Source organism: Anguilla anguilla, chromosome 1, assembly GCF_013347855.1.
Source record: "Anguilla anguilla isolate fAngAng1 chromosome 1, fAngAng1.pri, whole genome shotgun sequence".
NCBI lineage: Eukaryota > Metazoa > Chordata > Actinopteri > Anguilliformes > Anguillidae > Anguilla > Anguilla anguilla.
The window spans coordinates 1704993-1720030 of NC_049201.1; the positions used below are offsets into that span (position 1 = coordinate 1704993).

The window sequence follows — 15038 nt, forward strand, 5'->3', positions numbered from 1 at the left end:
GAAACCATTCCAAAAGGGTTAAAGCCCTCCCTGCTGACGTCTCTGCGTTGTGAGCATGGACAAACACAGGGTCAGAGTACATAGGCGATGTTTGTCCTTCACCCAATGAAGACCTACATTATAAAAAATATGTTTTATTAGGGAGTGTTAAAGTGCATGTGGGATGTTGTTGGGTTTTTTTTTTGTTTTTTACCTTTTAGCATTAAAAGATTTGGCAAAGAAAAACCTCAGTTAGGGTTGGCGCGCTTCATCGCATCAGAGCACAACGGGGACAGACAAGGGTAGAAAACTCCCAGCATGCACCAGCACAAAAACACGAGACTTGCCAAACAGAAAAGGAGACGGCCTCCAACCCGTGCCTCTCAGCCGCTCCGCAGGAACCGGTTTGGTGAGATTGCCGAGCCGGACCGTCCCGCGGCTGTCCTGCGCACCGGGCGGCACCTCGTCCGCAGGCTCCAGCGAATCAGCAGACAGCACTCCCTAAACTCCAGCGAATCAGCAGACAGCGCTCCCTAAACTCCAGCGAATCAGCAGATAGCGCTCCCTAAACTCTAGCGAATCAGCAGACAGCGCTCCCTAAACTTCAACTAGCCAGCAGCCAGGAGACAGCACTCCCTAAACTCCAGCGAGTCAGAACCAGCACATGAGCTGCTCTCTCGTGTATAAGCCCCCCCCCCCCCCACGCTGGGGCTCCCCACCTGATGAGCTGCTAATAGTGTATGACCCCCCCCCCCCCCCCGCCCAACTGCCCTTCCCACCCCCCCTCCCCTGCAGGGCCAATTCTCAACAACCCACAACAAATAAACACAGTCTGCCACACATTAAGGATGCATGCATTGAACAGCTGCATTTTAAAGAAGGGGGGGGGGGGGGGTCTCCATGCAAATTAAATGCACGGATTTAAATGCACTTTGACCGAAAAAGTAGCAAACATCAGAACCACCGACCTAAGAATAGATGGAAAACAAAGACTTTGCTCTTGTTTATGTAAGTGTGTCTACATGGCATATCAGGCCCTGGCGGTTAAGGGGAAAAAATAGCATTTCTACACACCATACAGTCTATGACTTGCCGTTTTTATAGTCATAGACTGTATGATGTGTAGAAATGCTGTTCTCTCCCATCTAACACCTTGTGCTGTCTTTTTTTTTATTTTTTTACTAACCCTTGCAATGACTACTTCCTGGGAGGCTAACAGTTCTGCCTTAAGAAAGTAAACATTCGCCGGCGTACACGTGCACCGGGGGAAGGTTATTCGGGCACTGCGCGCACGGCCACACCGCTGCTGCCGGTCGCCCAGAATAGCTCCAGCATTCCATTCCCCCAGCGCGCTCCCCTTCCCCTCCCCCTTCTCTGTTACCTCTTCCCTCGCGCGTCACGCAGCCTCGCGCTGAACAGCAGAGCGGCGCGTCACATGGCCCTCTCACAGTGCTCCGTGAAAACAGCACTTAGCGAGCCTGGACATCACGGTGTGCTCGGGATTTAGGGCTTGTTTTTTTCCCCCCCGGTCGCTGTTTATGTGCCTTCCTCTCCCCGTGTTTGGACACCAGGACAGTTTTATTTGTTATAGTTTAATGTATGATAGGCCAGAATGAATGGGAAAACACGTGCAGCGCTCTGATAGGAAGGACACAGAGGCATTCACATCAACTAGTCTGAATACAGAGTACTATCGTGACATCCATTCCTAAATTGTTTTATGCAAGATATCAATATTAGGAAAACACGTTTGCAAAGGCATTGAAAACCGTCAGACTGAAAATGCAACCAAATATTAGCAGCAAAACTGCACATGTCCAAAAAGTATATTTCTGTGTTAGCATTGTTTACTCATTCTACAACCTGTGAATACTAGGTTACTTCCACTACAACACTGCCTGGACGCTTTGGAGAAAAGGCCGTCAGTGCAAACAGATTTAAGCAAGATAGATGTGCAGTCATTCCAAACGTTCATCCCATTGGCTAACGCCTTTTTGTCTGGCCTATATTGTTATATGTGGTAATAAATAAATAAAGAACCTGCATATCTGCCGATCTGAACTGACAGACTTCTTTTTTTAAAAAAACGGGGGGGGGGGGGATAAAAACAAAATATAAAAACAAATAGGAGGGAACTAATTGGTTACTGTCTTTCACAGAATCCACCGGGCTCTTTTCTTTGCACAATGATTAAAGTAGGGCCAATCGCGACAAAGGATATGAGAGGACGGTAGCTCCGCCTCCCTCTCCGCCTGCCTTCCCCTCAGCTTTTTATATGTATATAATCCCCGAGTTGACCCAGAAAACAGGCACTCGTTTCAAGATCTGATGCGGCCGTCTTTACGCTGTGGTCCCGCTAGAGTATGAAGTTTAACCCCTTGGAATATATTTTTTGATCCTTTCGGAGCCTCGCCGTGCAGCGTAAAGCCCCCCAAAAAAGGAGACGTATCTCTCGCCAACTCACTGAACTTTCCAAAACAAGATCAGGCAGCTCACTGGTATGTATATTTTATGAATAGAATACACGGCTGAGGTTGTGTTCCGCGGCTCGAGGTGGTAGATCCATTGTTCACTACCTACTTAATTTTTTTTAGCCATTTGGTTCACCAACAGAAACCTGGTTTGGTCTGGTTAACATGCAGCCATCAGACATTTTTATACGCGATGGCAATTAATTTAATTCATTTTGTTGGTTTAATCACTGTGGGCTGATCTGCTTATGGAAATTACTTGTCTCTGTGTAAACCGTTTCTTTTCTTAAAAATATGCATAGTCTGCCTAGACACAATCGCCGAGGAAATGCAGAAATGAGTTGTAGAAACGCTGTCGGCTCTGTGTGTTGTCTCAACATTTTCTTTGTTGCATCCTCGTTTTTTTGTGTGAGAAAAACACAGTGGGTTTTTGCAGTTTCGCTATGTGTGCAGCACAGTGTTACTGGTGTAACTTGATTGAAAAGGCTTGTTTACTGGCTAAACGATTAGGCTACTTGCTCTTTACTGTGTCCATTTCGCTCCATTTGGGTATCCGAAACCAAACGCCGCGAGCGAGCAGGAGTCTTATTGATAAAGACACAAAGAACTGCCGAACGAGGGAGCAAGCGGAGGGCACTAAGAAGCGATAGGTGGTGTTTGCAGGAAAAAAAGGAAAATGTGTTGGTCTTCGCTTTCAAGCAAACGTCTCTCTGGAACTAACTGAATCAAGTCATATTCTCTTTATCTTCCGGAGAGCGATATAGCCTGCCAATGCACTGTTGTGTTTAGTTTAGTAATTGGTTACGCGCGAATAAATAAATAAAATGTTTTAGCCGTCAGTCACACACATGCTAGGCTATGTGTGTGATTGAATCGCAGCGCAACTAAGCTTTGTAAATGTTTGTTTGCACTTAGCTCGAATGTAACAACAGCGACTGTCTGTCTACTACTTTAGTTATGCGTCCATTTCACGGCGATGATGCAGGGTCGCGGTCGCAGGGACGGTCGCTGCACGCTGAACATCATTGGCACCGATTCTGTTTCATTCTCAAATGTGCGCTGTCGATGAAAACCAATCGATTGCCGATTAGCCTGTTTATTTAACGTGCGACTTGCTTGTCTTTTCTGGCCCGCTGTAGTTTTGCAGCTCATGAATATGTATACGAGGGTTTAAATTTGTGTTGCTCGTTTAAGTCGTCACCCTTAAACACGTACAGCCACCTACCGAAGGCACAAGTTTGAGAAGGTAACGAAACGGGAGTACGTCAGTTCCCACGACAGCCATTTAATTGGCCATTTTCTTCCGCCGCTCTCCAGTGAGCTGAAAGCCAATGGAATATCGTCGCTGGTTCCAGATTCGAATTCCCACGATGTTTTTATTGTTCCCCCGATACATATCTAATAAAGTTCGTATCCATTAAAGCTTTCGAGGCCTGTATCGTGACAGTGCGCATTCATTGGTCCTTATTTTAAACACTGCTGTGAAGCCCATTTTCATTGTCTTTTTTTTTCTCTTCTCCCCCCCCCCCCCCCCCCCCCCCCCCCCCCCTCAGTGACTGGAGGTAGAAGGCATGGCGGAGCATCTCATGATGTCGATGAACCACGGGGGCGCCGGCGGGGGCCTGCACGGCTACAGGATGGGGATGAACGGGGGCCTCCAGGGGGGGCCCCAGCAGCACGCGGGCCCGGCCGGCCTCCGGGGCCTGCCCAACGGGCAGATGATGCACTACGGCGGGGGGCCCCAGGGGGGCATGGAGGCCGGGATGCGGCAGAGGCCCGCCATGGTGGGGGGGCTGAACGGGCAGATGGGGCACCACCACCCCATGGGTGGAGGCATGATGTATGGCGGACAGAACCAGCAGCAGCAGCAGCAGCACCAGCACCACCCGCAGCAGCAGCAGCAGCAGGCGCAGCAGCACCACATGCACCACCACCCACAGCAGCCCCAGCAGCAGCAGCAGTACCTGAGCGGGGGGCTCACCTCACAGCAGCTCATGGCCAGCATGCACCTGCAGAAGCTGAACACGCAGTACCACGGCCACCCGCTAGGGGGCATGAACGGGAACCACACGGGCATCGGGCCGCAGTACCGGGTCGGGGCGGCCCAGCTGGCCGGGATGCAGCACATGGGCGGCCCGGCGCTGGGCCTCAACGGCTTCATGGACGCGGACCTGATAGACGAGGAGGTGCTGACCTCCCTGGTGATGGAGCTGGGTTTGGACCGGGTGCAGGAGCTGCCCGAGCTCTTCCTGGGCCAGAACGAGTTTGACTTCATCGCGGACTTCGTCAGCAAACAGCAGCCGAGCAGAGTCAGCTGCTAGGAGAGAGAACGAGGGATGGACAGATGGGGAGGGAGGAAGAGGGGCAACACAGACCAAGAAGGAGAGAGGGATGGGGAGAGAGAGGGAGGGGTTGTGAGCATGTTGGGATTTGGATGCAGGGCATAAGCGGGAGATGACAATCTTTCTGTTTTTAACTTGTGCTCATGGGCCTGTGTGTGTGCACCCTACACAGACATTCTTGTGCACGTCGGTGGGTGAATTTTGGCACCATCGGAACCGACCAGAAGCCCTGGATTCGCCAAGACCACAAAAACAAGAATGCCGATGCGATTCTGTGTTTTGGCCCCCCCCCCTCGCCCCCTTAGGGCGAAGGGGATCAGGGGAGTGGCCATCCCCTGCTTCCTGTCCATCGTGACAGGATGTGATGAATGTGACCTCCCTCCGCAGGATTTCAGCCAATCGGGACAATGTGCAGACACTGATGCCACACCTCCATCTACCGAGTTTTTAAGGCAGTTAAACAAAAACAAAAAACAAAAAAAAACAAAAAAAGTTATTTATTTCGCCCCATTGGGCTGAGTCCTGGAGAAGGTCCTGGAGAACAGAGGTTCTGCTTTCACTGATAATGGGGTTCACCTTTGACTGATAACTGGGTTCTATGTATTGGGGCGGGGTTGGGGAGGGAGAGGAGTCTCCTCAGTGTGGGGGTTGTTTTAGATTTTTAATGAGCTGGTTTGAGGCCTGGTGCTTCACAACCAGCTCCTATAAGACACATCAGTTTATCCAGAATTTTCTTTTCTTTGGGGGGGGGGGTGGTTGATCTTACAGGGAACTCAAGTAAGTTTGGTGAGAATGGCGAGAGCTGTCACCTAAATTTGGAAGATTTTAAAGCCTCAAAACGCCCTCCTCATTTACGCAAGCAATGTGATGGGTCGCTATTTTTATTTTCTGTTTTTTTAATTTATTTTTTCCCCAGTGTGTTTGCATAGAGTTGGTCCTAATGTATGCTGGATGTTAATTTGCATTAAGATGGCAACACTATGTGCGGCTCCAATGCCTCCTTCAGATCCTGCCTGTGCTGGTGTCAGTCGCTTCTTATCTTACACTTCTCTGTAGTTGCCAGATCCAAAAAAAAAACAAAAAAATCCAAAAACCGAAAATAAAAACAGGTTAATTGCCGACATGAACTTCTCCTGTGACAGACGAGTGGAAGCAGAGATCCAGGGTCTCTGCGGACTGTAGAACTGCCTTAATTATTCTGCTTTTATTTATTACTGATTGATGATTATTATTATTATTATTTCTCTTGTGACTGGGTTTTTATTTTCGTGTACAATAAAGATTGCCTGGTTGCACTTGTGGCCTCTGGTTCCAGTGTTTAATATGAAGGGAATTGTGTGGAATGAACACGTTAACCTGGGAGGGGGTGGGGGGGTAATGCTGAAAATGAGGGCGGGGCCAGCCAGGGCCAGGGGGTGGGGCTATGGGAGGGGGGATGCTTTACAAGGTGTTTTTTTCCCTGTGTGTTTGAATCTCCTGGTTTCCATAGTGACGGGGCGGGGCGAGGGGGGGATTGTGCCTGAATTCACCGGGTCGTGCTGCTCACCTGCGCTCTGACTCGGAGGTGTCTGTCTGTCCAGCCGTCTCTCTTTCCTGCTGGACACTCTGGGCCCTCTCAACAAGGCCGGACCGGGGGGTGGAGGCGCAGGCTCGGGACCCAAAATTTAGTCAGCACTTTAACCACGCGGGCTGTGCTGGAGCAGGGACACCTGCTGGGAACAAAAAGGCCTGGGTCCAGATTCATAGGGTGTCTCTGATCTGGGGTTAGTTTTGCATTCTCAGCTCATAATGGAGAAGGCCAGGACATGGCCAGGGAAGCTGATCCCAGAACAGCTCTCCTACTGCAAGATGCAAGACACAGACAGCGGCTCAGACAGCATCACAGAGCATTTCAGAGCACGACTGAGCCGATCTGAGTCCAGTTTTTCCTTTTAGCTCATGACGGATACGGCTGGGCTGTGGGCCAGGGAACCTGACCCCAGATCACCACGCATGCTCTGGGAGGTCTCATGAATGAAGGCTCCTGGACTTTGGAGTTTGGAGATCAAGTCTTTTTTTTTTTTTTAACTTTTTTTTTTTTTTTGCATGGCGTTGAGTGATATGGGTAGATCTGTGCTGTGGTTATGCGCTGTCATGCTGAGATTATTAACTGTCATATGTTGAAGTTATGAGCTGTCGTGCTGAGGTTATGAGCTGTAGTGCTGAGGTTATAAGCTATAGTGCTGAGGTTATAAGCTGTTATGAACTGAGGTTATGATCTGTCGTGGCAGCCAGGTGTGAGCAGGGTAATGTCCTCTTGGCTATAACTCTGTGTTTGGACAGTAACTGAGTTTCAAAACCTGATCATCTCAGTCCTGCCCCTGTGGAGCCACTGTGCACTTCATTTTCAAGGGTGATTTTTTTATTTACCCAGCTGTTCTTTCCTTTAGGCATGTGAGAGACATTAAGCCTGAGTTATTTGGGAAGATGTCTCCTTCTTGAATTCTGCTACTACTGATCTGGTCAGCTTCAATAAGCTACAGGATGTTATTTATTTTCTGACATCCAGGTGTGTCTGGCCTATACTTCCTGCCTGGTCTTTATCTGGAACAGGCCTCACAGTGGTCACCCCTCTATTGTCTGAGACTGATCAGCCCTCTATTGTCTGAGACTGATCACTCCTCTCTCTGTCTGAGACTGATCAGCCCTCTCTGTCTGAGACTGATCAGCCCTCTATTGTCTGAGACTGATCACTGCTCTCTCTGTCTGAGACTGATCGCCCCTCTCTGTCTGAGACTGATCACTGCTCTCTGTCTGAGACTGATCACTGCTCTCTGTCTGAGACTGATCGCCCCTCTTTCTGTCTGAGACTGATCACTCATCTTTGTCTGAGACTGATCACTCCTCTCTGTCTGAGACTGATCACTCATCTTTGTCTGAGACTGATCACTCATCTTTGTCTGAGACTGATCACTCCTCTCTGTCTGAGACTGATCGCCTCTCTCTGTCTGAGACTGATCGCCCCTCTCTGTCTGAGACTGTGGAACAGCCTCGTTTGGAGGGGCCTTCTAACCGTATGCAGCAGCCGGAGCGATCTGTACAGCCTGAGAATGACGAGCGATTAATGTAGTCTGAGAACACCGATGCCAGAGCGATGTATTCTGTCTGAGAACGCCGATGCCAGAGCGATTTATTCTGTCTGAGAACACCGATGGTGTAGTCTACAGTAAAGGGTGTGTGTGTGTGTGTGTGTGTGTGTGGGGCGGGGTGTAGTCTACAGTAAAGGGTGTGTGTGTGTGTGTGGCAGAGTGTAGTCTACAGTAAAGGGTGTGTGTGTGTGTGTGGCTGGGTGTAGTCTACAGTAAAGGGTGTGTGTGTGTGTGTGTGTGTGTGTGGCGGAGTGTAGTCTACAGTAAAGGTTGTGTGTGTGTGTGTGTGTGTGTGTGTGGCAGAGTGTAGTCTACAGTAAAGGGTGTGTGTGTGTGTGGCAGAGTGTAGTCTACAGTAAAGGGTGTGTGCGTGTGTGTGTGTGTGGCAGAGTGTAGTCTACAGTAAAGGGTGTGTGTGTGTGTGTGTGTGTGTGTGTGTGTGGCAGAGTGTAGTCTACAGTAAAGGGTGTGTTTGTGTGTGTGTGTGTGTGTGTGGCGGGGTGTAGTCTACAGTAAAGGGTGTGTGTGTGTGTGTGTGTGGCAGAGTGTAGTCTACAGTAAAGGCTGTGTGTGTGTGTGTGTGTGGCAGAGTGTAGTCTACAGTAAAGGGTGTGTGTGTGTGTGTGTGTGTGTGTGGCAGGGTGTAGTCTACAGTAAAGGGTGTGTGTGTGTGTGTGTGGCAGAGTGTAGTCTACAGTAAAGGGTGTGTGTGTGTGTGTGTGTGTGTGTGGCAGAGTGTAGTCTACAGTAAAGGGTGTGTGTGTGTGTGTGTGTGTGTGTGTGTGGCAGAGTGTAGTCTACAGTAAAGGGGTGTGTGTGTGTGTGTGTGTGTGTGTGTGTGTGGCAGAGTGTAGTCTACAGTAAAGGCTGTGTGTGTGTGTGTGTGTGGCAGAGTGTAGTCTACAGTAAAGGGTGTGTGTGTGTGTGTGTGTGTGGCAGAGTGTAGTCTACAGTAAAGGGTGTGTGTGTGTGTGTGCGTGTGAGTGGCAGAGTGTAGTCTACAGTAAAGGGTGTGTGTGTGTGTGTGTGTGTGGCAGAGTGTAGTCTACAGTAAAGGGTGTGTGTGTGTGTGTGTGTGTGGTGTGTGAGTGTGTGTGTGTGTGTGTGTGTGTGTGTGTGTGTGTGTGAGTGTGAGTGTGTGTGTGTGTGTGTGCGTGTGTGGCGGGGTGTGTTCTCCAGTAGACGTGCGCCACACTGCCCAGCGGAGCTCGCAGACGTTAGGAAACTGATGATGCACTTTTCACTTCCAGCAACACCGAAAACAATTTAACAGAAAGGGTTTCGCTGAGGGGAAGCGGTTTGGCCGGAGGGGGCGGGGCTTGGGGCTCGTCTGCATTATTCGAAACCCTGAGGTGTGCGAGAAGATAAGGGCGTGGGCAGTTCCTCAGAAGGGTTTTCCTGAATAAAAATATCAGAGAGGGGGGAGGGGGGTCCCGTGGCCGTTTGAGGACACCGCCCTTAACTGGTGGGTAACGGTTTTAGCGACTGTTCCCAGTACTGTGGAAGGCCCTCTTTTAAAGAAAAAAGAAAAAGAAAAAAAACCAACTGGCACAAAAATATGCCCACCAGCTGCTGGTAGTCGAGGGTTGGGGGCGGGGTTGGGCAGGGCGGGTACATGGGGGCACCGGGGATCTCTTAAACAGTGATATAACCTAGCAACCTGTCCTCCAAATCTATTAAAATATTTCTTTTAACATTAATCTTAAGTATGTCTGTGTGTATCTTTATGTGTATATCTGTATGACCGTGTAGTGCATGTGTCTGTAGTGTAACATGTGCCTGTGTGTGTGCGTGCGTGTGTGTGTGTGTGTGCGTGTGTAATGTGTGTGTGTGTGTGCGTGTGTAATGTGTGTGTGTGCGTGCGTGCGTGTGTGTGTGTAATGTGTGTGTGTGTGTGTGTGCGTGCGTGCGTGTGTGTGTGTGTGTGTTTGGGGATAATCCATGGCTTGTGTACACGCTCAGTCATTCTGAAGTCTTGTGCACACGTCCCAGCACAGGACGCTCAGGAGGGGCGTGGTCACAGCTGTTTACGCTCCCTCTCTTTTTCCCTTCTTCTCGTGAACCGCCTCTGAAAATTCTGTTGCTCAACGTTCAAACGCTCTTCCTGTTCCCCGCCCCCAACTTTTCAGTTCAAGTCAAAGTGAAAAAAAAAACCCCAGAGAATGAAAAAGGAGAAAGTGAAGAGAAAGAATGAAATAAAAAATAAAAAAACCGACAGAAAAACCTGAGGAAATTCTTAAATATATAAATAGTGAAATTATAATTCCCAGAAAACATGAATGAATTCAAAAAGTGAAAATACCTCTTTTGAATTTAAGAAGGGCAAAAGCATGTGTGTGTGCATGTGTGTGTGTGAGTAGACAAGTTCACTGGGGGATTGCAGTTTAAATCTGGGCTGCTTCACCACCGGCCGTATCTGAGCATTAGCGGGTGTAACTGAATGTTAGTGGGTGTATCCGAGCGCTAGCGGGTGTATCTAAGCTTTCGCGAGTGTATCTGAGCTCTAGCTAGCGTATCAGGATGCTAGCATGCGTATCTGAGTGCTAGCGAGCGTATCTGAATGGTAGCGGGTGTATCTGAATGCTAGCGGCCGTAGCCGAATGCTAGCGAGCGTATCTGAGAGCTAGCGGGCGTATCTGAATGCTAGCGGGCGTATCTGAATGCTAGCGGCCGTATCTGAATGCTAGTGGGTGTATCTGAGAGCTAGCGGGCGTATCTGAATGCTAGTGGGCGTATCTGAGGGCTAGCGGCCGTATCTGAATGCTAGCAGGTGTATCTGAATGCTAGTGGGCGTATCTGAGGGCTAGCGGCCGTATCTGAATGCTAGCAGGTGTATCTGAATGCTAGCGGGTGTATCTGAGGGCTAGCGGCCGTATCTGAATGCTAGCAGGTGTATCTGAATGCTAGTGGGCGTATCTGAGGGCTAGCGGCCGTATCTGAATGCTAGCGGGCAAGCAGAAAGCTCTCTCGTGGCGAACATGCCTCGTTTACAGTAGGCCCAGCTGGCCTGGAGACCGCGCTGGGCGCTAAGCGCTAACCTCAGGAGCCGACGCTGACCGATGGGAACATGGCCGCCTCTCACAGCACCGGCGAAAGAAACAGGAATAAAAACAAGCCGCTGCTGTGGTAAACTATTACACTTCATTACACTGCATCTGAACAGTCTAACACACAAACAGTGTTTGCGGTGTTTAGGTTTTGAGAGCCAGTGGTCAGGTGAAAGGACCAGACAGGTGGGGACATCACAGCCTTTCCTTGACAAGAAACGTCCCTCAGATATTCTGAATATGAACACGTTCTGTGGGCGATAATTAGATCTCTCCGCTGCCGTTTCTTTGGGACTGGCAGTAAAATGGAAAGCAGGTAAACCTGTCCCAGGTAAGTGCCTGCTGGTGTGAACACAGGCAGGCACAAGCCCCAGCCTGTCGGCCTTTCCCTGAGGCTCACCTGGCTCAGGTGGGTGTTTCCCAGACTGATGAAGTGTTTAGGGTTTCCATCACCCCACATAGCTCCGCCCCCTTTACCCCGGCGTGGAACGATACCTATAATCTCCGTGGAAACGATCCGGGCCTGTCGGACATTTTGAAACATCGTAAAGGAGCCGTTTCCGCAGTGAGGCCTGAAGGTAGGGATCCCGGAGCTCCAGTCCTGGAGGGCCACAGCGTCAGCTGGTTTGTTCCACTGTTTGTGTTTCATTAAACTAGAGTCCGTGTACCCCGTTTCCAAGAAAGACCCGCAGTCTTCCAGGACTGGCCTTAGAGATTCCAGGAAGCTGTAGTGCACACACTCGCCCACCCAAACACGCACACACACACTCACTCACCCACACAGACAAACACACACACACACTAACCCACCCAAACACACACTCACTCACTCACCCAAACACACTCACTGACACACGGACACACATACACCCACCCAAGCACACAGTTAAGACATCACCCCTGCCACTCCGCATCAATACCTCTGAGGAGCTGCATGGATACACTGCATGGATACACTGCATGGTAACACTGCATGGATACACTGCATGGTAACACTGCATGGATACACTGCATGGTAACACTGCATGGATACACTGCATGGTAACACTGCATGGATACAGTGCATGGATACAGTGCATGGTCACACTGCATGGATACACTGCATGGATACACTGCATGGTAACACTGCATGGATACAGTGCATGGTAACACTGCATGGTAACACTGCATGGATACAGTGCATGGTTAAAATGTATGTGTATGTTCATGAAATTATGTAATGTTGGTATGTTTTTGCAATGATTTAATTACGTATGTGTGTGTTTATGCAATGATTTAATTACGTATGTGTGTGTTTATGCAATGATTTAATTACGTGTGTGTTTATGTAATGGCACTCTCAGCACTGACACATGACAGATAACTCCGCCCGTCTCCAGGTTGGCTGAACCTGTATGTTTGTGTGTGTGTGTGTGTGTGTGCGCGCGAGTCGCTCTGGAGACGTGTGTTGTGCCAAATGCCTAAAATGTAGAAGGTAAAACTCAGCTGGGACACCCCCTGTCTGGAACAGGCTGCCTATGGACCAGTGAGCATTACAGCACTCCTCTCACTCAGCTGGGACACCCCCTGTCTGGAACAGGCTGCCTATGGACCAGTGAGCATTACAGCTCCCCCCCCCATACCCCCCTCCCCCTCTTATACCCCCCTCTCTCCCTCATACCACCCCTCCATCTCTCATACCCCTCTCTCTCCCTCTCTCCCCCATTCTCTCCTTCAGTCTGTCTGGGCTTGTTGGGGCAGGTGGTGGTAGTAACAGGGTGAGCTGAACTCTGGCTCAGTCACACACTCACCAGACCCAGTGAGCAGCAGCACACTGTCAGTCTGTGAGTGTTCAGCATCACATCCACCCTACCCCTAACCCCTCTTCCTCCTCCTCCCCCTCCTCCTCATCCACTACCCCCCTTCTCCCATCCACACCTCTCCCCCGCCCCTACCCCGCATTTGTTTGTGTGGATCTTTGAAGATGTGGAGAGCTCATAAATAATCCAGCTTCACTCCTCTGTCCAGCCAGCTCACACAGGGGAAGGTGTACACAGAGACACACGCGCACACACACATGCGTGTGTGTGCGTGCGTTTCTGTGTATGTGCATGCATGTGTTGTGTGTGTGTGTGTGTGTGTGTGCCTGTGTGTGTGTGTGTGTGAGTGTATGCCTGTGTGTGTGTGTAAGCATGTTTGTGTATGTGTGTGAGTGTGTGTGTGTGTATGTGCGTGTGTGTATGCGTGTGTGTGTGTGTGTGTGTAAGCGTGTGTGTGTGTATGCCCGTGCGTGTGTGTGCGTGCGTTTCTGTGTATGTGCATGCATGTGTTGTGTGTGTGTGCCTGTGTGTGTGAGTGTGTATGCCTGTGTGTGTGTGTGTAAGCGTGTGTGTGTATGTGTGTGAGTGAGTGTGTGTGTGTAAGCGTGTGTGTGTGTATGCCCGTGCGTGTGTGTGTGTGTGTGTGTGTAAGCGTGTGTGTGTGTATGCCCGTGCGTGTGTGTGTTTGAGAGAGGCTGGACTCTGGGATAGCGTGCTTGCCAGTCAGCAGTAACTGAAGGCCTGCTTACTGCACAGACGGGGGGGGGTGGATTAAGGCTGTAGACTGTGGGGGTGGGAGAAGAGAGCAAGAGAACCCAGGGGGAGGCGGGTTTTTCTGTGCCCCCCCCCCCTTCGTCTCAGGGGACATTCCTGCATTTCCAGCATTTTCACAACGTTTCTGCAACGTTTCTGCAACGTAGCGGGAGCAGCTCAGATCAGAGCGGGGGCGGGGTGGGGGCGGGGGCGGGGGCGGGGGCGGGGGCGGGGGCGGGGGCGGGGGCGGGGGCGGGGGCAGATTTACCGCCGGCTGAATGTTCGGCTCGCTCGCCTTCCCCAGAGCTGCCGCTGTCCAACCTCCCGAAAAGGGGCGGGGCAGACATCGCGTTGTCACGGGAGACAGCGGTCGGGGTGTGGGACCGGGGGCGATGGCCGGGACGAGGGCGGGGGGTGGGGGGGTGGGGGCTGCACGCATACCAGGGATTACCAGCCGCTCACAACCCAGACAGTCTGCTGACACCCAAAGCATTCTGGGAATTCTAGCATAGGTGTGCCGGACAACAAGCGGGTGGAAACCCCCCCCCCCCCCCCCCCCCCCCCTGGTCTGACCCTACCCTGTCCATCTGTCCTCTCTCTCTCTCTCTCTCTCTCTCTCTCCATCCACTCAGACCAGCTGCCTCCAGCAGCCATAAATCACCACACTTCACCAAACCTGCCGGCCCCCCCCTCTGGAAACTCAGCTCGCCCGCCGCTGATTCCCACGAATTGCACGGTTACCATGACGCCACACTTCCCACAATGCACCAGAAACACACCATCATCAGCTCTCTCTCACATGCTGCTGTTCCCATGGTACACCGCGTCCTTGAGCCAGTTCTGCAGATTACAGTGTTATTCATTCAGTGCAACCCTACTGAACAAAACTACAGAGGGAGGGAGTTACCTGCCGCAGAACAATGGGATTATGATGTTTGTGACACCCTAAAATACGGTTTTGCATGCACTGATTGGGAGAATACCAACCCAGAGGATCCTAATGACCTTTGACCTGTGGCATCAACATCGGTCACCCGGCAACGTTTGAACACCTGGTTCTTTCTAACCCAATAGTATGCTGAGCACAGCTGGCCAATTACAGTTTGCCTACCAACAGAACAGTCATACACCATGCTCTTCTAAGTGTAATCTATATATAGAAGTTCTTACTGCGATGTCCTTAATAGAATCTTTAAACGCAATTTCTGCAGGTTGTTTTTTAATGCCTGGTAGGCTGGTTACCTCACCTAAAGTTCACCCTGGGAAAAATAAAGTTTCTCCTATGCTATTCTATTCTATATGCAGTGCTCATGCAATAATAATAATAATAATTTGAAAATAAAGGATGGCCTCAGCATCCCTGAACAGTAAGATTGTGAAATCATGTTTTCATCAGGACCGACCATAAATTTGACAGGTTATTCACGAGATTCACGCCACATACTGGGTTGGGTTTCCCCTCGGGCCAACGGGGAAACACGATGTTACAACTGCGATGTCAGCACGTTCAATGCTTCAG

General features: G+C 50.4%; 1 protein-coding gene across 1 annotated transcript; it reads left to right on the plus strand.

Moving 5' to 3' along the window:
• The first annotated feature begins 2249 nt into the window (after positions 1-2249).
• On the plus strand, positions 2250-6093 carry cited4b (Cbp/p300-interacting transactivator, with Glu/Asp-rich carboxy-terminal domain, 4b). Its single transcript, XM_035390014.1, has 2 exons — positions 2250-2477; positions 4004-6093. The coding sequence occupies exon 2, from the start codon at positions 4022-4024 to the stop codon at positions 4769-4771; it is 750 nt and encodes a 249-aa protein (XP_035245905.1). The 5' UTR covers positions 2250-2477; positions 4004-4021; the 3' UTR covers positions 4772-6093.
• The last annotated feature ends 8945 nt before the right edge of the window (positions 6094-15038 follow it).